Consider the following 24903-nt stretch of genomic DNA (forward strand, 5'->3'; position numbering starts at 1 on the left):
ATCATAAAGATAAACATTAAAATTTGATTATTTTGACAACAAAAATGAAAATCTTTTATCAAATAAACAGTAAAATGATATACAAAAAAGAAAAAGAAAAAAAACATTTCACCATGTTGTTGCACATTGCATATATCTTTTATTTTTCTTTCACCTAGTTAAACATCTCACCTTTTAAATGATTAACCCATATTCCCATTCCCAAGTGCAAGCAGTATTAATGGTTACTGGAAGTCAGCTGAAACCTTTTGCAAGTAATCAATTGTGTTACTAAGCACTCATTTGTTTTGAAGATGGTCATATGTGAGAGTGCTGCCAAAATGCTGAATCTATAATTGTGAAATGGAACAATTGTTTATTTGATGCTAAAAGACTCTTTTAAACTGTTCTCTGCTTGTTGCTTTGTGATAGATTTCCACATCAAGGGTACATCAGCAGGGCGAGCATTGTACTCTTCAGCAAACTTAGCGTTGAACCGGGCCATCACATATTTCCAGTAATCTGAGGCCTGTATGCTAGCGTCTGCTGGGATGTGCCACTCAGGAAAGATTTCTCTGTATCTTTTGTAAGGATGATAGTTATTATTAGTCTGGAAACACTTAAACTTTGCTTCACTGTGGACATCTGTTGAGCAGATGTTAGCCACTAATTTTTCATTGATTTCATATCTGGATCGACCGAGTCCCTGTGGTCTGTGTACGGAAGCACAGTGTTCAGAGTGAGCTTCTCCACCAGCCTCACATGGAGCTTTGCAGAATGGACACTGTTTCCCACATCCAAACACTCTCTTGAAGAGCTCATCCTGGGGTTTAATCTTGAGTTTGCGTAGTTTGCCCTGTATGTCGACTTTCTTCAGATGTTCCTTCAGTGTCTGTTCCATCTCCTTTACAGATTTGGTTAGCCAGTCAGCAAATGGCTCTTGAGATGCATTGTTTAGGACCATCACTGTTTCTAGAGCATCTTTGGAAATTATTAGCTTTTGTTCAAGCTTCTTGCATATGCAATGTATGAATCCTTTGATACCATCTTCACACGTCTCATTCAGTGCCATTTTGACGGCTTCTAATATCTCCTTAGTGATTCCTCTAAGGTGACCTTCCTCCAACTCAAACACTTCATGTCCGTTTGAAAACTGTTTGGTGATTTGATCTAATATCCAGTCCTTAACAAAACGCTCATATGAGCTGATGTATTTTACATACTGTTCAAACTTATCTTCATTCACAAGTTCCTTTAAGAGTGAATACTGGAAAAATGCACGAGTGCTGAACTGAAATGCATTTTTACCCTGAAGCATTTTGTCAACGATGTCTGGACCCAAGGAGCTGTAGATGAATGTCTCAACTGCAGGCATCAAGCACAGTTTAGTGAATTCTTCTGCCTTTCTCTGACACTGATCGCGATCATGAAACAGGTCCTTGAAATCATTGCGATATTTGTCTTTAAACTGATTAAGGCATCTGCGTGGGTCATTCTCCTTGATGAAACACTCATGCATGTATTGAAATGTTCTTGCAGAAGACCCACAAATGTGCAATTTTAGGGACAGTTCAAATTCTTCTGAAAACCCTGTATTCTTGTTGGACATTAATCTGTCATCAATCATGCGTAGGATTTCCTGAATGTAGGTGTCATGGTAATCTAAACGTCTCTCTCTCTTGTCCAGGACAAACTGAGAGCATGTCTGAATGATATTTTCAGCTAAATGTTGTAGGTCCATTGCAGAGTTGTCATTGAACATAAGTTTAAACCACCTTTTGTACCAGATTTCTTTATTGATTTTGAACACTCCTATTCCACAATTCATCAGTTTTACTGTCATTAATTGCTCTGCAACATAACTGCCTTTCTGTTTCATGTTTTCTCGAAGTTGCCTGAAAACACAATCATATATTTGTCTTTTCTTCAGTCCAGTAAATGACAGCTCATTTATGGTGTCTTGCCATATTTGTTCAAAGAATCCATCAAGCTCTTTCTCAGTTGTTTGTGCATCACTCTTTGTGCGGTTGTTTTTGCGTAACTCCTCCAGTAGACCCAGCACTTTTTTCTCCATTGTATCAGTGAATGTTTTCTTGATGTTATCCACTTTATTCATTCCTCTCCTAATGTCCACTGTTGCCTCGAGATGCATCAGCAAAGAGCTCTCAGTTTCCCTCCTGAGACATTTTACGCTGCTCACAAAGACTTCTTTGTATTTTTCCACAAGGTAGACATGACCCTCTGTTTGTTCAAAGTATTTGGACAGATTTTCCTTTGTGGTCTTTTCCAAGGTGTCAAGCTTTGTGACAGCTTCTCGTTTCAGTTTGCATAAGAGATCTTTCAGATCTGATTTGTCTGATTTTAGTTTGAATGTCTCAAAATTTGACACTCTTGTTTCAGCTTGAGTTGACCAAGAGTGCATTTGCTTCTTAAAAGACCATTCCCATTCGTGGAATTCTGTGCACAGTCTCACGTATGCATCAGCCACCAAGCTGTTCCTAAAGCTAAATATGAAGTTTTCATATTTGACTGCATTCCATAAGCTTTTTGTCCACTCCAAAAATTCTGTTATATTGTTTCCAGATGTTTTGTTTTTGCATTTTCCAATTACTTCCATCATGCTCTTTTTAAGGTCATAGACAGCCTCGGAGTAGCCAGCGTTCACTGGTGCCATTGGAGGATTTCCATGCCAGAGCCCAGGGATATACCAGTTGCAAGTCTCTGGATCATACTCAATCACATCACTGAACTTTTTATACTCCTTGTTTTCCATTTTAGCTGCCGCTTCTGTCATCTCATTCAGTTGCTCCAGCAGAAGCTTTCGATCTCTCATGTTCTTGTCATGGGCTGATACATCAGCAACATTTTGGTGGACGAACAGACACTTGGGTTTTTTACCCATTTCCTTCATTCTGATGAAAGCATGGACTACAATCTGCAAAATGTCCTTCATCTCTGTGGAATTCTCCATTGCGATGTTGATGATTGTGATATCACTCAATCCCACAACAAGTGTAGCTAATTCATTGTCATGCTCATGGCTGTCATCTAGTTTTGCCAGTTCAGGTGATTTCAGACCTTCAGTGTCAATTATCACTAAGTAATCACAACCAAGTTCTTTCTTGATGTCCTCTGTGACTTTGATCAGCTGCATAAAAGCTCCTCTGGTGCATCTTCCACTGCTGACGGCAAACTGAACTCCAAACATGGTGTTCAGCAAGGTGGACTTCCCTGTGCTCTGGACTCCTAAAACTGTGACCACCATGATTTTATTGTTGGGCTGCATCAAAGAGTTCAAATACAGAAGCACATCACTCACCCATCTGAGAGGAATATTTGATGCATCTCCATCAACCAGTTCCAGAGGAAAGCCATCCAACATCAGTTCAGCACATAGCCGAGGCAAGTGTAGAATTTGTTGACGGGATTCGGGAACGGGCGAGTTTTCTGGAAGTGACACTGTGGCTTCATAGAGTTGGCCCATTTCTCGCAGAAAGTGCTCTATTCCTAAAGAACTGTTAGAGATCTGTTGGTCAAGCTGTGCGATTTCCTCTTTGTTTTCTGAAAATTTCTGACACTTTTCTTTGTACTGCTCACGGAGGCTTGAGAGGCTTTTTCGCGAGAGATTGTCTAGGTTCATCCGCATCCACTTCAAGAAGTAGGGCTTCTCCTGGCTCGAACTTAGTGCACTAACAAAGCAGGTCATTGCCTCTGAGATGTCATATTCACTTTGTTGTTTCCTGAGTTCAAGCTTTTTAATCTGGAGATCACTCTTGTATGTCTCTATGTTTTGATTACCAGCTTTCCGGAGTCTGCATTCCTCTTTTTCCAGTTTTGCTAAATCTTTCCAGATTTGACCTTGAAGGGGGAGCTGATCTTTCTTGAACTGCAGTGTTTCCTTTATATTTGTCGTTAAGACATGTGCATTATTTTTTGCTTTCTGGCAATCTTGAACGTCTTCATCAACTTGAATTCCGAGTTCATGTGCTATAGTGTCCATTTCCTCCAGACAAGCTTTTGCTGGATAATTATTTATTATGTGATTTACCACAGAATGCAGATTTTTGACAAAATTTGCATCGTTTTGATTGTTCTTCAGAATGATGTTGTTTTTCTTCAAACTCATTTCAGATGCGGTCCTTTTCAGCTGATCCACATTAAATGCTTTGCTTTGCACATTGCCCACTAAAAAAAACTGTGCTTTAGCATGTTGGTTGGTGAGTAACTTGTAGTTTGTGTCCAGATTGTCAAAGAACACAAAAACTGCAGTGGAGGTCTGGCATAAGAAAGAGTACTGTGTTTCAAAGGTCCTGATGTCACCTCTCAAGTTTGCAACAGCCACAGGTTCAGGAAAAACATCAATGTTTTTCTTTCCACAAGGTAGATACCAACCCATCTCCACTAATCCATCTGATATCTTTCTTGGAATGTCTCCGCAGTCCATGTCATGATGTACAAAAGTGTCATGATATTGTTGGGGATTGCTGAGCAATTTGTTTAAGATCTGAGATTTAGAAATGCTGCAGTCACCAAGTCTAACAAAGGACACTAGGGGGAGCTCAGAGTGAACAATTCTTTCCTCCACAAAACCTTTTGGGTCTGACAAGGAATGAGGTCTAAATTTTTTTACAATATCTCTCATGGCCCAAAGCATGTACATGCACTGTTGTGTATCACACTTTGGAAGAAGTAAAGGAACAGAGAACTGACACATTGACATTTTCGAGACCATTTCCTGTTGAAGGAAACAATCTGAACAAAGAAAAAGGGCGGTCACTATGTCTAACGGGTTCACACTGCTGTTCTGATCTTTAAAAAAATCTAATGGATCATTGTAAATATCTAAGTTTGACCAGTCTTCAATCTCATCTGATGAATATTTGACACTTCTTGCAGTCACATTCACCATCATCAGTTTCTTCAGGAACAGCCATGGCAAAGATGACAGAGACATGGCTGGCTCATCTGTCACTGACCTTTTGTCAATCTGTAGCACATCGCTGAGTGAGAGTTTGTTCGGGTAGTACTGCTCCAACCCCAAATCATGTAAAAGGCTCTGGATGTTTGTTTCTGTTGAAAAAGCAAGCATTTCATCAATTGTTTCTCCTCATTTCACAATTTAAAAAAAATATCAAATAAAATTAGGCATTTAAGTGTTTGTTGTGAAGTTTGCTATATTATACTTACTGGTTTGAGCATATGTGACAGCTTCTTTGCTTCTGTTGCCATTTGGAAGAACTTTTGTAATGTGAAAAGAGTACTTCTTTCCAGGAATTAGGTCACAGAAAACCACAGTTCTTGATTCTTTTATCTCTTCCTTAATGATTTTTCCATTGTGGCTGCAAACAACATGAAACTTGTTCTCCTCACAGCCAGATGCATCCCAAATAAGAGTAACTGATGTTGTGCCTACACTTTCAACCTTGAAATTTTCAGGTGGGACTGGCCCTGCAATCATGAAAACAATGTTGTTAGTTCTTTTTCAATTTCAAAGACACATTGTCAAACAATTCTAGATTCATACTGCATGGATAGACAGAAAGATAATTACTGGTGCATGCAGTCACTTCAACTCCCACACTTCGTTTTTCATTGTCTGATATTGAAACAAGGGTGAAAGTGTATTCAGTTCCTGGACATAGATCCTCCACCTCTATGGCTGTGTCATTTGTGGTGACAGTAGAGGTCTTTGTAGCGGCGGTATCATAGTAGGTCAGCTCAAATGTAGAAATATAGTCTGGGCTATCCCAAGCAAGAGTAACAGAACTGGTCCCAATAAGCTGCACTAAAATTTCACTTGGTGCAGGAACATCTGTGGAAACAAGCAGCATACATTTTCAACTTCTGGAAAGAGTATTAAAAAGTACTGCAAGTAGTGATTGGTTTATCGGTATAAATATGCATTCACTAATGCTCAGTTATCTCTGCATGTCAGATGACAAGGGCATTTTTTTTCTTTTGTAATAATGTGCACTAATGCATTATGCAAAATAAGACCAAAAATGTATTAAAGAAAATGTTTCCGTTACCACCGTAACCTCGGTTACATATAACGGTTCACTCGACATTTCGTCAGTAGCTGATGCTATGGGGAATGCAATCCAAAAACACTGAATTATTAGTGCAGGAATGTCCCAGCCCATAAGGCAAAAAAGGGGCCCTGTAAGCCAGGCCCAGGGATGGAGGCTCCAATCCAATTGCATTACTGGCAGTAGTGCTTGCTCCAGGGAAATAACTTGGGTTGGGAGGCAATCCGCAATGGAAGTCAGCAATATACAAAGTAATAAAAGCAACACTTTTGTTTTTGCCCCCATTTTTCATGAGCTGAACTCAAGATCTAAGACTTTCTATGCACACAAAAGGCCCATTTCTCTCAAATATTGTTCTCAAATCTGTCTAAATCTGCATTAGTGAGCACTTCTCCTGTGCCGAGATAATCCATCCACCTCACAGGTGTGGCATATCAAGATGCTGATTAGACAGCATGATTATTGCACAGGTGTGCCTTAGGCTGGCCACAATAAAAGGCCACTCTAAAATGAGCGGTTTTATCACACAGCACGATGCCACAGATGTCAAGTTTTGAGGGAGCGTGCAATTGGCATGCTGACTGCAGGAATTTCCACCAGAGCTGTTGCACGTGAATTGAATGTTCATTTCTCAACCATAAGCCGTCCCCAAAGTCGTCTCAGAGAATTTGGCAGTACATCCAACCGGCCTCACAACCGCAGACCACGAGTAACAACACCAACCCAGGACCTCCACATCCAGCATCTTCACCTCCAAGATCGTCTGAGACCAGCCACCCGGACAGATGCTGCAACAATCAGTTTGCATAACCAAAGAATTTCTGCACAGATTGTCAGAAACCGTCTCAAGTCTGGCACTTTGGTGAGATGTTCCCTTCACGGATGAATCCCGGTTTTCACTGTACAGGGAAACAGTGAAAGAAAGATTTGAATGATTCCCTGAGTCACTGAATTTTCAGAGAACGCTCCGGCAACCGCCAGCTCTGCATCTGGGCAGAGTCGAATGTCGCAAGCAGGAAACATATTCGCTGGCTGGGTAAAAGCAAGCTTTTCACCAGGTTGATTCTGAAGCCCATACACTCAAAGTGACATAGCTCATCCCTCAACCGGCCATAAGTTAGTCGTTGAGGTAAGGATGCGTACCATCTTCTGTCTCAGGGGGGAGAGTGCCACATCCATTTTGTGAAGGGTGCCAGTGACAGTCCGACTGATAGAACGGTAAACTGGGAAGCCACACCTTTGAAGGCGAACCTCAAGAACAGGATTAGTTTCGATCACTGATCGATTGCTCCTGTCTGCCTCGCCGCCTGCTGCGAGTTTGTTTGCGTCAGTGCTGTAAGCTTCGTCTTGCCTCGTATTTTTGTTTTGAACCATCATTTACTACAATTTCTAGTTGTTTATACTACTAAATACAGCTTACCCAACATCTCAGATTAACCTGACATCGCTAGCTTCCGCTGCTACTAGCACAACATGCTAGTAATTCGCTAGCCTGTTAACACGCCACCTGTGCGCTCAGCTATTTTTATTTATTTTTATTTTTTTATCTCGCGTGCTCGTGTCTTTGAGTTCATAAAAAGCTCAGGTGAGTAAGAATCAGTCAACAAACACGGTGAGTAATGTCTTGTCCTGTTATTGTCACCTGCACTTCATGTCACACGCTTTAGCTTAGCCTTCTCTTCCGGAGATCACCAAAATTAATATTAAAGGTGTGTGAACTCGCAAGTATGATGTCAAGCACTGTAATTTGCTCTGCCCCCCTTCCTGTTCGCAGTAGTGATGAGATAGTAGATTGTGTTCACTGAATCGCTGGCTGTCTCGGTGGTGTCCCCTTGTGAAAAAGAAGTGTGCTTAATTGTATTGAAAGCGCACTTGTTGTGTGCTTAAAATAATAAAAGTATACTTTTTGAAAAGTGCACTTGCAGATAATAATAAAATTAAATTTAAAGACCACTTAAGTGTACTTAAAGGGAATACACTTTCATCACAATATTTATAAACACACTTAAGTGCATTTTTAAAAATGCACTTTGTAATAATGTCTAATTAAGCTTAACAAAGAAAGTACACTTTCATCACAATATTTATAAACACACTTAAATACACTTTTTAAAAATGCACTTTGTAATAATATCTAAGTTTAATTTTAAGTACACTTTCATCACAATATTTCTTAACACACTTAAATACACTTTTTAAAAATGCACTTTGTAATAATGTCTAATTAAGTTTCTTAAAGTACACTTATAATATTTATAAACACTTAAGTGCACTTTTTACGAATGCACTTTGTAATAATATCTAATTAAGTTTAACTTAAAGTACTCTTTCATCACAATATTTATAAACACACTTAAGTGCATTTTTAAAAATGCACTTTGTAATAATGTCTAATTAAGTTTAATTTAAAGTACACTTTCATCACAATATTTCTTAACACACTTAAGTAGACTTTTTAAAAATGCACTTTGTAATAATGTCTAATTAAGCTTAACTTAAAGTACACTTTCATCATAATTTTTATAAACACACTTAAGTGCACTTTTTACAAATGCACTATTTAATAAATGTCTAATTAAATGTTACTTAAAGAACACTCATGACAATATTTATAAACACACGTAAGTTGCAAGTTTTACTTAAACATACATTTTAAATAATTATGATTTATAGTGTTTTAAATTTATTAAAGTTAAAGTTATAAGTTAAAGGAAATTTATTTTTGATGTATTGACTAATATATACTAAATAAAATAACAGTTTTAATGGAAAACATGGAAAATAATTGATTTTAATTCCAACTCAAGTGTGTTGTCAAATTAATTTGTTAATGTATTTTAAATGTGTTTTGTCTATAATATATACTGTGTGCATTAAGCAGTTGAAATGTATTTTTCCAATACATCTGCTTATACAGTATAATCCAGTACAACTTATTGACATTTTTATCACCAGCCCTTGCTCTATGAACTCAACTAGTGTCAGCTTTCTGCATAATATTTGAAAATAAAATGTAATATATGAGAGGAGCCTAATAGTAATGTGTTGTAGCTACTTTACATCTGTGAACATAATACTTTCAATATCATTATGTTGTTCTAAGTCAATTAAACATTTAATTGTATTAATTGCGAGCAAAAGTTAAACAAATGTAAACAAAATGAATTTGCATTTAAATTCAGTTAAAATGCATTTAATTTTAATCACACTACACTGAAAAAAAAGATTGACTTTTAGTTAGGTTAATGAGTAAAGTTTTGTGAACTTAGAGTTTAACACAAAGAGTTAGAACAACTTCAACTTAAACAGAAAAGCTGAAATAACATTTAACCATGCATGATATATGAATGTTTAATGCGCATGCGCGAGAAATACTACGTCATTATGACGCACTACTTCACTAGAGTTTGAAAAATGCGCTATGTTTTGCGATCCGTTTGCGATGCGTGATGATATACTGAAGCTAGCCAAACAAGAGAACAAAAGGAGCACCACGTTTGGATGTTTGTTTGCAGATGAGACGTTATCCTGCAAATAATCAGTCAAGTAAGTATATCTTGATGCTTTCTTTAGTTATTTTTTTTTCACCGTAACATGTCAGTTGCTGAGTGCATTTTAATCGCAGATATTATAAACTCAGACTCGGGAGGTGAATTAATCATGTTTTCAATAATTTATATATGATTGCATTCTAATAATGTCTTACATTGTAATGTGAGGAAGGCGTGTGTGGTCGTGTTCGAGGAATTTGGTTGCTGATTATTTTTTTTAACTAAACCGACTTTAAATTATTTTAAACAACTAAAAATTTGCTGAATGCTGATCCAATACTGTAACACTCGAAGACGTTTACATTTAATACAAATAATCAATCTTATAACCACCATAAATATTTAATATATAACCCACCTCTAGAAAAAATGCTTGTAATGTGTTCAAATTCATTTTGTATTTAAAGAGTTGTTCAATTACTATTTGTTTTGGAATATGGAATATATTTGTGTTTATCTGGATTTAAACATTCATTTTGCAGGATCAGTTCATATTTGTTATTGGAGATACAGTGCAAGCGATGTGGAATCACAGACCTGTATTGATGAGGTGATGTTACAAGATTTATCATGACAGCACATCCTGATCAAGCTAAAACACTACTTTCAAGTCACTAACTATCCCTTTAGCTTTTAAATGCTTTGAATCTTTTGCATGTGCAAGTAATACATTCCCACCTGTGCATTTACCCCTATAATCATCATATATTTTATAGGTAACAAACCAAAGGAAGGCGGCTTGCAGCATTGCTGTCAACTGGGAACATCCTTCATGAAGATAGCTATGTGGGGCAAGCTTAAAATGTAAGAATACCTTTCTTAATTTGCATTGGTCCTGGGTTTGCATGGGTCATATATCTATATTTGTGTAATTGATAAAGTTATGCTTAATTCCCTGTAAAGTAGCAATAAAAAGGTTCTCTATTTTTAATCACTTTAAGCCCAGTGTCAGTAAAGATGGCGTAGTCAGTGGAATCCTGGTGTTTGTGGGAAATAGAAGGAACCTTGCCCAGCTTTCTACGATGTGGCCCTGGTGACTGAGGTAATCAATCACATCACACATTCATCAACAGTTAACAGTCAAAAGTTTACATACACCTTGCAGAATAAACTGCTTCATCAGGGTAGTACTAAATACAAATAAAACATACATTTTTGTGGTCCCTATTATTAATTAACATTTTGCAGATAGTACAAGGTGTATATCAACTTTGAAGCACAACTGTAGATCTATCTCTTTCATTCAATTGAGCCAAATATAATAATGGACTGGATCTGTATTATAAACAAATTTTCTGTGTTTTTGTTTTTATCCTCAAGGCATTTTTTCTGACTTTCCTGCATCTTTGAAACATTTCCATTCACATGTACTCTGGAGAGCATCTGGGACATTGACATAAACAGCACTTTCCAACAGCTTAAAAAATTGGGTGACAATTTTGGTTTTTGTGCTTTTGGAGTTCTTCAGTTTTTTTTGTTTGTTTTTTTTAGACAAACTTAGATTCACTGTAATGCTGGAGTAAGCATATGGTCCTGTTTAATGTTGGTGCTGGTAAAGGTTTAAAGGGATAGTTCACTTTAAAATAAATTCTGTCATCATATACTCACCCTCATGTTTCAAACCTGTATGAATTTCCTTCTTCTGCTGAACAGAAAGAAAGATATTTAGAAAAATGTCAGTAACCAGACAGATTTTGGTACCATTGACTTCCATAGTAGGAAAAAAATCAATGGTACCAAAAACTGTCTGGTTACTGACATTCTTCTAAATATCTTTCTTTCTGTTCAGCAAAAGAAAGAAATTCATACAGGTTTGAAACAACATGAGGGTGAGTATATGATGACAGAATTTTCATTTTAAAGTTGAGTATCCCTTTAAAGGACAATTCCGGTGAAAAATGAACCTAGGGGTAATTAACACATGGTTACTGAGTCGATCGTTCTCTGGAATACGTTTTCATGATAATCGAATGTAAAGAGTTTTATCTCTAAAAACAGATTAGCTTATAACGCTAGTATATGGGGCACAGAGTAAGTAAAAGTAAATCGCTAGTTAATACCACTAACAAGGCTCAAAATAGTTAAGATACTTAAGATGGAAAAATCTGCAAAGATCTGTTTTACAAGATAAAGGTAGACTCTCTGTTAAACAGGGAGTTCCAAACAGAAATTGAGAAAAATAGGGCCATCCTGGAGAGACTGTTAGATGTTACCCTACACCTGGCCTCAAGAAACCTGCCTTTCAGAGGCAAAACAAGCGACTTAGATGACATTCATAATGGCAATTTCCTAGGCACACTGGAGCTTTTGTCACATTATGATCCTCTGCTGAAAGAGCACTTTCAAAAAAATCAGGGACAACAAACAAAAACAAAAAGAAGGAAAACAAACCAGGCTAACACATTATCTTAGCTCTGAAAGTCAAAATGAGTTCATCAACTTATGTGGCAGACGAGTTCTGAAAAGAATTCTACAGGAAAGGGTGGATGCCATCTATTATGCGGTCATCGCCGATGCCACACCAGACATTTCCCATACAGAGCAAAACGTGGTGGTACTACGGTATGTCAAATATGACAAAGAAAAAGACGAGTGGGAGATCACTGAGAGGTTCCTTGAATTCAAGGATTTTTACAAAAAGACAGGGAGTGAGATAGCAGAGATGATTGAGTCTGTTCTTTGTGAGCATGGGATTGACATCAGTGATTGCAGAGGACAGGGATATGACAATGGGGCAAATATGTCAGGGAAGGTAAAGGGAGTCCAAGCTGAAATACTGAGGAAAAACAAGCTAGCTACTTATTCACCTTGTGCCTCTCATACATTAAATCTTGTCGGCATACATGCTGCACAATCAAGTCCAGATGTATCCACCTTTTTTGGCTGCATAAATCGCCTGTACACATTTGTAAGTAGCAGCCCAGAGCGCTGGGCAATCTACAAAGAGCAAACAGGTTGCTCATTGCATCAGCTATCTGATACTCGCTGGAGTGCAAGGATTGAGGCTGTTTAACCTGTGGCAAAGCACCTATCTTCTGTCATCAATGCACTTGATAGCATACTAATGACTTGCAGTCTCACCAATGAAGCAAGATCAGATGCTAATGGTCTCAGAAAATACTTCATGTCATTTGATGCTATTCTTCTCACCATCTGGCTGAAAGTACTGCAAAGCATTGATGACAGGAATGTTATTCTCCAGTCAGGGAAAATCTCACTTGACAGAGGCAGCCAATATCAGAGCCTTGACAGAAGAGATGCAGTCTCTGAGAGATGCATGGGGGTCTCTCCTAGCTGAGGCAAAGTTGATAACTGAGGAGTAACATGAGCTTCTCTAGCTAAGCAAGGAGTGCAGTCGCAAGAAGAAAAGAAAGATTCCATGATGAAACCTGTGAAGGAGACAACTCAGGAAGATTCAGAAACAGTTTCGGAATACTGTGTTTTACACTGCTATGGATAGTATCATCAGTGACTTAGACACTAGGTTCCAGAGAATTGCTGATATTGTGAACGAGTTTTATGCGGTTCTGAAAGTTGGGCAGATTAGTGAGGACAAAATCTCTTCTGTGTGCCAACCACTGATCACTAAGTATTCCCGTGATCTAACTCCTGATTTTGAAAATCAAGTAAGACACCTAAACCGTGTATATGCTTCCAACTTCCCCCCTAACCCGTCACCTCTTGAACTCCTAAATGCTATTTGTAAGCTGCAGCTGCAAAGCATCTTTGGAGAAGTGTGCATTGCTTTGCGTTTATTTAGCACACTGCCAGTGACTGTTGCTGGTGGGGAGAGGGCATTCAGCAAATTAAAACTGATAAAAAACTTGAGGTCTACAATGTCTCAAGAAAGGCTTTGCTTTAGTATATTATGCAAGTTCTGCTTAAATTATTAGAAATTTTATATGGCCATTTTGTTTTATGGTGGTGTTTTCTTGCTGAGATTTTTTTTTCACCACAGATTGTAATTCCTGTTTTTTAAATTGAAGTTTTATTTTGAAATTTCAGTATCAGTGTTGAAGCAAATAAATATAAATACATTTCATTGTATTAAGAGTGCTCAGTGTTTCCGTTACACTTCAACTGTCATGTTAAAAATATTAGGTTAGATTAGATTAACTTTGTCATTGCCAGTGTACAGTACAAATATGTACAGTACATACAAATAAATATATGTGAATACACTATATGACACATGTACAGCTATGCACAGTATATACATTATACAGTACTGAAGTAGTGCAGTATTACAGAGGACAAATTACGTGTGTGGACATGGGATGGAGTTCAATTGTCTGATTGACCTAAATATATGAGAATGAAAGTCAAAATACCATAAAAGCGCATGATTTTATGTAAATTAATATGAAAAAAGTCTCAGCTGTGTTGGGGGCCCTGTCAAGATTCTTTTCATGGGGCCCAAAATCCTTAGCAGTGCCCCTGTCTGTAGCCCCGCCTTAGCTCTGAACACGCGTCTATTTCGCTTCAAACACTCGCATTATTATACGCGCGAATGGATTCAAACTTTAAGCACCGAACTAGACGCGAATTTGACACTCTATTCGCGTTTGGTGTGAACGCAGCAAAATGAACAGGCTGCGATGTCAAGATTGCAATGCTGGAGTGTGTGTGTGTGTGTGTGAGTGTGAGAGAGGGAGAGAGAGGCATGGGCGCGATCGAACAGTGGAAACAAAAACAGACTCCGTCATTTTGTTCATGCAGGACATCGTTAAAACTGCAAAAAAAGTGTTTAGCCTACTTATTTGTGCAAAACACAACATTGTGCTTTTGTCAAACTGTAAACTCTTGTCAAACTGTAACCTACAACTGTCACCCAACCAAAACCACACACACAAACACACACACACACACACATGCTGTTTAAAAGCAAAAATCTCATCTTTTGTACATTCATCATATTGCATTGGTTTTCATTTATTGTCCTAAAACAGAGCACTAATCTGTTTATTTTTAAATTACACATTCTACATTGATTAAAAAAGAAAATCAAATGTTTTTAATGGTAGTATTATTTTATACAGAAATAAATTTATAATTCAGATGAGAATAAAGTTAAAGTTAATTAAAATTTTAAGGAAACAAATATATTGATTTGAAATATAGCAAATTAGTTTTAAATTCATTCAGGTACAATTACCAAACATATCTCAAGGTCTTTTGAATAAAGGGTGGCAGTCTTTCATTATCAACTGTTGTTGTGGACTATATACACAGGAGAAGCATTTGTTCTCCATTTGAATGAGATGTTTGTATGTGGCTAATTGAGCAAAGTGCTTCCATATATTTTATTATTAGTAGTATTAGTTCAAGAATAAAATAAAAATATCGGATTGATATTGGAAGCGGCAAATAGCCAAAGCTGCGGCATCGGTATCATATCGGAAGTGAAAAAGTGGGATCGGGACATCCCTAACACTGTACATGCTACCATTAGGAGATATCATTAGGAAACATGGAATTAGCTTTCACCGTTATGCTGATGATACTCAGCTGTATATTTCTTCAAAACCTAACGAAACTTTAGCCTGACGTCGTCATACTCAGATTCTAGTCAGAATATGAGTCTGATACTGCTCCATTGAGCTTTGATTATGGGGTGTTTAAACCAAATCAGGAAGGAAAATGCCTCCGCACTCAAATGGATAGACCTACAACCAATCAGAGCAACGGAGTAAGTTTTCATTCATGTTTCCGATCGACATATGCCTTGATCGCGGTTCTCTGTTCCTCTTTTAAAATTAATGCGCTGTCGATATCTTCTATAACAGACGCGATGGCGGAATCTACACATAATGTTTCATAAACAAAGTTACTTTACTTAAACTACTTTGGGTTCGGGCCGAATACCGAGCCCAGAGCCTCTCCTCGGACAGCACGTCAAATGTATTTATTCTATCTGACTTATTTGTAATTGTGAACTCGTGAAATCTCAATTTTCCAGCGGCAGTCATAACAAATTCAACCCAAGCGCTCGTTGGTGACGTAGATGATTATGTTGCTCATCTGTCCGTCATCATATAAACCCCGCCCTGGCAATTTGATTGGTCCGAACAATTTTTGTTAGGGCATAATAGCTCCTCAACGGATTGAGTCCAGACCGAACTTCCCGACCTAAAAATTTTGTGGGCAGGGCTAAGTTCGGCTGGCATCCAGGCTAACGAAACTTACCAATTCACAAAACTAACGGAAGGCATAGCTGATATAAAAAAATTGGATGACTCAATTTTTCTACTACTAAATTCTGAAAAAACAGATTCTAATTACTGGACAAAAAAAAAAAAAATCCTCACGTAATAACCTAGAATACTGTCGAACACTTGATGTGGGTGTGCTGGGGATGGGGATGTGGGTGTGCTTGATGTGGGGAACCTGGGTGTGCTCTTTGATACCAATCTTTTATTTGAAAGTCACGTGTCTAGTATCTGTAAAACCGCATTTTTCCATCTTAAAAATATATCTAAATTACACCATATGCTCTCAATGACAAATGCGGAACAATTAATTCATACACTCATGACATCAAGGCTAGATTATTGTAATGCTATCATGGGTGGTTGCCCTGCACGCTTAATAAACAAACTACAGCTAGTTCAAAATGCAGCAGCTTGAGTTCTTACCAGAACCAGGAAGTATGACCATATTAGCTCGGTTCTGTCAACACTGCATTGGCTCCTAATTAAACATTGTATAAATTTCAAAATATTGCTGATTACTTACAAAGCACTAAATGGTTTAGCTCCGCAGTACTTGAGCAAGCTCTTAACGCATTATAGTCCTTCACGTCTATTGCGATCTCAAAATTCCAGCCAGTTAATAATACAGAGAATATCAAAATCGACTGCTGGTGGTAGATCCTTTTCCTATTTAGCACCAAAACTTTGGAACAGTCTTCCTACCATTGTCCGGGAAGCAGACACACTCTGTCAGTTCAAAGCAAGATTAAAAACACATCTCTTTGACCTAGCATACACAATACATTATAGACTTCTATAATTCAATGTTAAGCTGCATAGATTAGGTCAGCTGGAACCGGGAATTACAAACCTGCGCAAATATATTCAAACGCACATAACTAAACCAAATCTTAATGCGCATGTGAACGCCATCAGCGTTTCTCACAGGTTCGCGTTAAAGTCTGTGTAGAATGGTGTCATCTTAGCGGCTCCTAATTTAATAACAAATGATCGTTGCGACGGAAGCGAATCAAAACTAATTTTAGCTGGAAAATAACTTTATTAAAAGAACCGCTATAAAGCCAAAACAATGTTACCTTAAATTATACGTTTATCTCTGTAATGCTTCTTTGAAACAGTCCACATTGTTAAAAGTGCTATATAAATGAAGTTGACTTGACTTATGAGCCGCAGTGAAGCGTTCTGCAAAGCTGTCCACGGCCGAGCCAATAAGCCAAAGGTTGCGCTCAAGGTGGCAGGCTGCCGTGTAAGCCCTGGCCGCCAGGGTTGATGTTTCCCTGCAGGGGTTAGAGAGATGGGCAGCTTTATTTCAGCCGAGGTGGATAGAGGTTCGTAGTGACAGCCTCTTCCGGCGGGGTTCTCATACCCCTTCTGCTCCACGCCATCAACAGAGGTGGACAAAACTGATGAGTGGACGTGAGCCAAATAGGGGGCACGCCATGACTTAGTCAGCTCATCGTGTACATCCAGGAGAACTGAGCTGGTCGCTGGCCCATTGGCAGCACCCTGGCTGCAGGAATCAATAATTGCTCGGATGAACTTGAGTCCAGTCCAGACTGGGAATCATATGGCCTGCTCTGCAGCAGGGTGGCAGAATCCTCCACAGGGATTGACCACTCCCCAGTATCTGAAGCAGCCAGGGATAAGGCATCATCGCTGTCATCTTCCTCAGAACCACCAAACAAGGCAATGCTGCTTGCACTGGAAGAGGGGCACTGGTCTTTGCAGATGAAGAGTACCGGGGAATCCTGTTGCTGTGGGGAGCGTGAGGCACGTGGGATCTAGGCCGACAAGAGCTCCGCTGCTTCTTCCTTTTAGGCTTGTGAGAGGGGGATGAGAACGGGGGAGCATGAGGGGTGGAGTCGCTTCCCTTGAAGGCGTTCCGCGAGTGCAGCGAGGCGAGACTCATGCTCTCACAATCATAGGTGTGATTGGCAAAGAACAAAAAAGCAGGAAAATATACAGTGCACCTACCATGAAATGGTTAAATCAAACATTAAATCTACTGTAGGATCTAGGGAAAAAAATCGAATTGTGATTAAACCAGAAAATCTCAATATTAGTGAACAAAAACAATTTCTAAAGCTAGGTCTTCTAAACATTAGATCGCTCACACCTAAGGCGGTTATTGTAAATGAAATGGTCACAGATAATAGTTTCGATGTACCTTGCCTTACTGAAACCTGGCTTAAACCAAATGATTATTTCAGTCTTAATGTGTCTACTCCCCCAGGATACTGTTATAAGCATGAGCCCCGTCTGATTGGTCGTGGCAGCGGCGTTGCAACAATCTATAGAGATATTCTTAATGTTACTCAGAAAACAGGTCACAGGTTTAATTCGTTTGAAGTACTTGTGCTAAATGTTACGCTCTTACATTAAGAAATAAATCCCTATTATCTCTAGCCTTGGCTACTGTATATAGACCTCCAGGGCCCTATGCTGATTTCCTATAAGAGTTTGCAGACTTTCTCTCAGATCTATTGGTCAATAGCGATAAAGCATTAATTGTCGGAGATTTTAACATACACATAGATAACACAAATGATGCGTTAGGGGCTGCGTTTACAGATTTATTAAACTCCTTTGGGGTCAAGCAAAACGTCACTGGTCCCACTCATCGTCTTAATCATACACTAGATTTAATTATATCACATGGAACCAATCCAACCGATATAGATATTATACCGCAAAGTGATGATGTCACTGACCATTACATGGTAACTTACATGCTGAAATTTGTCATGTTGCACCACGTTATCGACCAGGCAGAACAATCCTTCCAACCACTATAGATAGATTCTCAAATAGCTTACCTGATCTATCTCAGCTGCTCAGTGAACCCAAACAAACAGATGAACGAGAGGAAATGACTAGCACTATGAGCACCATTTTTTCTAGTACATTAGAAATTGTTGCACCAATTAGATTAAAAAAGGTTAGAGAAAACTAAAGCACCATGGTACAACAGTGCTACGCATGTTATCAAGAGAGAAACCCATAATTTAGAGCGTAAATGGAAACAAACTAATTTAGAGGTTTTTAGAATCGCGTGGAAAGACAGTATGTCACATTATAAAAAGGCCCTAAAAGCAGCCAGGGCTGAACATCTCCGCAAATTAATAGAAAATAACCAAAATAATCCAAGGTTTTTATTTAACACCGTGGCTAGACTAACAAATAAACAGACATCACCTGAGCAAAATATTCCGTTACAGTTTAGTAGTAATGATTTTATGAATTTCATCACTAAGAAAATAGAAAGCATCAGAAACACAATTGTAAATGTACAATCTTTAATGGTGTCTTATGATTCAGCCTCAATTATCGCCCCTCAAGAACAACTACACCGCTTTACAACTATAGGACAGGAAGAGCTAAATAAACTTATCATTGCATCTAAACCAACAACATGTTTATTAGATCCAATACCCACTAAACTATTGAAAGAAGTGTTACCTGTAGTGGAAGAGCCTCTTCTCAATATTATTAACTCGTCTTTATCTTTAGGTCATGTTCCAAGAATATTCAAGTTGGCAGTTATAAAACCTCTCATTAAGAAACCACAATTAGATCATAACCTAGCAAATTACAGACCCATTTCAAATCTTCCATTCATGTCTAAAATACTAGAAAAAGTTGTGTCCGCTCAATCTTGCAAGAAAATGATATCTATGAAAAGTTTTAGTCAGGATTCAGCCCGCATCATAGCACAGAAACTGCACTTGTTAAAATTACAAATGATTTATTTCTAGCTTCTGTCCAAGGCTGTATCTCAATACTAGTTTTACTCAATCTTAGCGCTGCGTTCGACACTATAGATCACAAAATACTCCTAGATCGACTACAAAATTACACTGGTGTTCAGGGACAGGCATTAAACTGGTTTAGATCGTACTTATCAGACCGTTACCATTTTGTCTGTTTAAATGAAAAAAAAAAAATGGAAAAAAAAACGAAGATAACGTCAGTAAGCTATCGAGTGCCGGATCTGTGTTAGGCCCTCTGCTATTCTCAATATATATGCTACCACTTGGTAATAAGAAAACATGGAATTAGTTTCCACTGTTATGCTGATGACACTCAATTATATATTTCATCACGACCAGATGAAAACGCTAAATTAAGAGCGTGTTAAAGATATAAAATACTGGATGACATGTCATTTTCTGCTATTAAATTCAGATAAAACAGAGGTATTACTTATTGGTCCAAAAAACTGCCCACAAAACCTCTTGCAATACAACTTTAATTTATAAGGATGTCCTGTTACTTTATCCACTACACTAAAAGACCTGGGTGTTATATTAGACCGCAACTTGTCTTTCGAAAATCATATTTCATACGTTACAAGAACAGCCTTTTTCCACCTTAGAAACATTGCTAAGCTACATAACATGCTATCGGTTTCTGATGCAGAAAAGTTAGTTCATGCATTCATGACCTCGAGACTAGATTATTGTAATGCTTTTTTAGCTGGTTGTCCTGCATCCTCAAACAAGCTACAGTTAGTCCAAAATGCAGCTGCTAGAGTTCTTACTAGGTCAAGAAAATATGATCATATAACACCAATTTTATCATCTCTACATTGGTTACCTATTAAGTCCTGTATCAATTACAAAGTATTGCTACTGACCTATAAAGCCCTAAATGGTTTAGCTCCAGTGTATTTAACGGATCTTCTATCGCCATACAATCCATCGCGCTCTTTAAGATCACTAAATTCGAGGCTTCTGGTCATTCCTAGGATATCCAAGTCCACTAAAGGAGGGAGGGCGTTTTCACATTTAGCTCCTAAACTCTGGAATAGTCTTCTTGATATTGATCAAGGTTCAGACTCGCTGTCCCAGTTTAAAACTAGATTAAAGACGCATCTCTTTAGCCAAGCATTCACATAATGATTACCTTTTACACTACAGTTAAATCGAATCAAATGCATTAATATTATGAACAGCAGCTATGCTAATTATTTCCCATCTGCTTTTCTGTTATCATCTCGGGACGCTAAATAGAGTTTGTCAGCTCCAGTTTGTATCCAGCCTCTCATGGAGACTTCAGAAGCACCAACACCCGTGAAGAGACGACTCGACGCCTATGAAGAGATGACTCAACGCCAGCGATGTTATGCCATAAATGAATACATGATTAACTAATTTTATTTTTCTATGTACATTTCTGAAATGCACTTTCTGTAAAGCTGCTTTGAAACAATGTGTATTGTGAAAAGCGCTATACAAATAAATTTGATTTGAATTGAATATATCTATGGAGGTATTTTGTCATGTCAAATGTATTAATAATGCCATCAGAATGCAACCAAAGCACAAGATAGCAATAAGTAGATGGCTATAAATAATTGTAAATCATACAAAATAAATGCCATGATCACTAGATTTTATACAGGTGTTACTATAATGATTTTGTTAATGGTGATCAGCAATATTGATAATGTGGAAGTTACTGCCTTTTGCCTTGGCATGACTTCTCACTTTTTGCTGACAATAAAAAGACAGAGTACAGTAACTTTAAAATAGTGGTCAAAAGTCAAGTTTGAGCTCAAGATTTTTTTTTATGTATATAATTTCCATTACTAAAACATCTATTTGCCAGATTTCCAGTGTCCTACCTATAATTAATTTGAGCGAGAGAGAGAAAAAGAGAGCGAGAGAGAGCGAGTATTAATGATCAAGTGTTGATTTATGCCAGCATATCGTTGGGAAACGCTCAGCATTAAACTTTGCGCTTTAAATTCACATTCTGCTTGCCTGTAGCAGCCTATAGTAGCCTACTTCCCAAATAAGGTGCGAGTTTGGTCTTTTATATCACTGTATTAGTCCATTAAGCTACGTTAAGCATTTTGTCCCGACGGAAGGGAATCCTTGAGTATGAGGTATTGAGGGAAACCGATTATAATCCTGTTCATGGTAGAGAAAGCTGATAACATGTAGGCTACACAAGGAAAGTAACAATGAAGTTATTGAATGAAACATACAACTTTTGTATCTATCATCTTTTCCACATATACTGACCCAGATAATCATTTTCATTTTATAAATTAATTGCTTGCTTAAACTGTTGCTCTGGTCTTCGTAAACACGCGCTTTTGCACCATCTGCTGGTGAGGTCGACTAACAGCAGCTGGTGAGGTCGACTAACAGCAGATGGAGAGTATGCTCGGCAATCTACTGCTTTTCCTGCAGTTCCAGGATGGCAAAGTTGAATTTACTGTCAAATTTTAACCACGTTATTTGTGGAAGCGAATTTGCAAAGTGAAATAAAATGGACCTTAAATTGCCTGTTGAATATTATAAATTGTATTTTTAAACAGTTTAAATATTTTGGAAGTGAAATATGAAAGGTGAATATGGATTATTAAATTGTGTTTGAGATGTTTTAAATTGAAATATTCACAGCTTAAATATTCAACCATGATGAATTTCAGCCCATAAAAATGCAAGCCCTAAAAATACAATGCATTAAAATGCAAGCAGGGTTAATGCAATGCATATTTTTTTCAAGGTAGTGCAATTCAACATGCTTTGTTTCAAAAACATTTCACATTATTTTACTTCCATAAATATGTGCACTGTTCATCACGATTTCAAAATAAAAGTTTAAACTGTCTTGAGTTTTGATGTCCACATATTCTTTTTCAAGAAATTAGAGTGGCTGTAGCATTTTTGTCATAAAGAAACTGGCAAATATTAAATTACATGTCGTTTGGACAAAATTAAACATGCATTTGATCTGCTGTAAAGTGCAATAACACCAGACTGCTGGCGCCCTGCATTTGTTATAATACATACAGTAATGTCTTATTTATATTGTGTATATTTTGTATTTTGACTGATGTTCTATGAAACCATATGACTACTTGCTTTTGATACTTTATTTGAAGTATATATTACTAGAAGTATACAATATAATTTCCTTGTTATGTATTTTAAGTTATTTTAAAGGCTTATGTCTTTGCTTACGTATATTTTTATTACCACACAAAAAAATATCTGATTACTAGATTAATCATTAAAATAATCGACATATTACACGATTACCAAAATGATCACTATTGACAGTCCTGCTAGAAAGTCTTGAGAGCATTTCATTTAGTATATTCTGACAAGCGTCTTGTTAAACTTCACAGACTTCAATGAATGAGCGCCAAAATATTGTTTGTTAGAAATTAAGGTTTAAAAATATACATGTAACAGAAGTAATCAAATTTTTTGAGAGCAGGAACAGTAAAGGCATTGTTGGTATAGCCCATTAATGTAATATAATTACTATGTTCAGAAGAGTGAATCCTCAGAATGTGTGTTCCTCATACCTCATACAAGTTAACATTTTATGCTTTTTTTAATCATTTTTTATTTAGTCGTTTTAATTTCTGCTTTAAAATAGTAAGCAACCAGTTAGATTTAGAATGTAATGTTTGTATTTTAACCCTTTATGCTAATGATGTATAGCCTAGCCTATATTCACTATATTTGTTTTCAAAGGCTTTATATTATACATTGTTTGGAGGACAGCATTGGACAGGGTGTGAAATAACATTGTTTAAAATAATGGATTAAAATTAAATTATCAATTCAAAAATAATCATTTTTAATGTTTAATCATTTTTACAAATTTTCATCCGATTAATCGACTAATCAATCTACAGATTAGTTAGTTACTGCCCTTCTCCAACTCTGTGCCATCCGCGATCTGACACAATGTTGAGTGAACCATTATTGAAAGGGAACAGGATCATTTTGATGCAATCAGAAAGTATTAAAAAAAAATTGTATCAACTTCTTGACATTGGCAATAAATCCACATTTAAAACAAACTATAGACCTTATTCAGAGCATCGGCATGACATGAATGAAAGCGAGGCTGTGAGGGACAGACTAACCATGTTTTCAATGGCATCCGCTGTAAAAAGCTGTATAAAGCTCCTAGATCACTTATTTTCCACAGCTCATTTTTCCTGGAGTTTTTTTTGTCAACTGAAATTTCCTTGAAAGATATGTTTGCAGTTTTTCATCAGCAGAACAATTAAAAAACAACTATGTTTACTGTTATTGAAATAGCAGTACAACCCACTGAAGAGATGTAGGCCTATGTCTATCCCTCAGAGCCTCGCTTTCATTCCCGTTAAAAATCAAAGTTGGCGCTGCTGCTGTGGATAAGGCCTGTTGTAATGATAAAGGCCATTTATATGTGTTTACCTGTTGTATAAGGTAAACATGTTCATTTAAATTGTGGCCAACATTCCAAAATCATTATTGTGCACAAAGATACATAACTGTATTACCTTGTTGTAACTTGGAAACATCTTCCTTGTGATATGACACAACAGCACATGCTCCTGTTTGTTGTTGGTCTTCAAGGTGTTCATCTGTGTCTTCAAATTCCTTGATTTTGAAAGTTTTTCAAGAATTAGTAACATGCAAACTCAGGTCTGTCAAGACTAAATAAAATGCTAATTGTCTGCAACTATGTCTAAATAAGCCTTATGAAAGAAAGAAAAAGTGGTGCTTACTTCATCCTCACTGGGGCAGTCCATTTTTCTTGTGAGTTGATTGAGACTCCTATAAGAAATCTGATGCTGATTTAATTACATAGTAGGCTATAAATATGATTCAGTAGGGTGATTAAAATGGTGGCTTCATTTCAAAATTACATTAAATAATCTCACACTGTAAGAAGGAACTCCAAGGCACTCGAAGTAAGTTGAAAAAGTTAAAAAGCCTTTATTATATCCATGGCTTAAACGTTCAAATTGGTGACAGATCCACCTACGCGTTGCGGCTTTACATGCCTACGTCAGGGTGTGTGTAACAAACAACAGCTCAGGTTCATTTTTAACAGCAGTTAATTAGTCAAATTACATGGTCACTCTGTGCAAGGAGACCTAAAGAAAGAAAAAAGAAAAAATTTACAAAGAGCATATCCAACACGATACACAGCCGAATCAAATAACAAAAAATAAATAAATTTATAAAAAAATATTTAAAAAAATAATAAAAAAATTAGAAAAAAACACTACACCTATGCCAATATCATAATTACCAATAAAGTATGCAGGTCAAAATGCACAAAACAATATTGTATATATTCAATAACATTTTTATAAATCAAATTGCA

At 37.2% G+C, this 24903-nt stretch overlaps 1 protein-coding gene across 1 annotated transcript; it reads right to left on the reverse strand.

The window, feature by feature from the left end:
* Nucleotides 1–142: 142 nt before the first annotated feature.
* LOC311079890 (interferon-induced very large GTPase 1-like) lies at nt 143–24322 on the reverse strand (the record flags this gene model as incomplete). Its single annotated transcript, XM_084109612.1, has 6 exons — nt 143–5049; nt 5167–5427; nt 5531–5791; nt 6732–6796; nt 17236–17525; nt 24299–24322. 6 exons carry the CDS (start codon nt 24320–24322, stop codon nt 356–358), a joined length of 5595 nt encoding a protein of 1864 aa, XP_083965738.1. The 3' UTR covers nt 143–355.
* Between the last annotated feature and the right edge of the window lie 581 nt (nt 24323–24903).

The sequence above is a fragment of the Abramis brama genome (assembly GCF_963993115.1).
Source record: "Abramis brama genome assembly, chromosome: 3".
NCBI lineage: Eukaryota > Metazoa > Chordata > Actinopteri > Cypriniformes > Leuciscidae > Abramis > Abramis brama.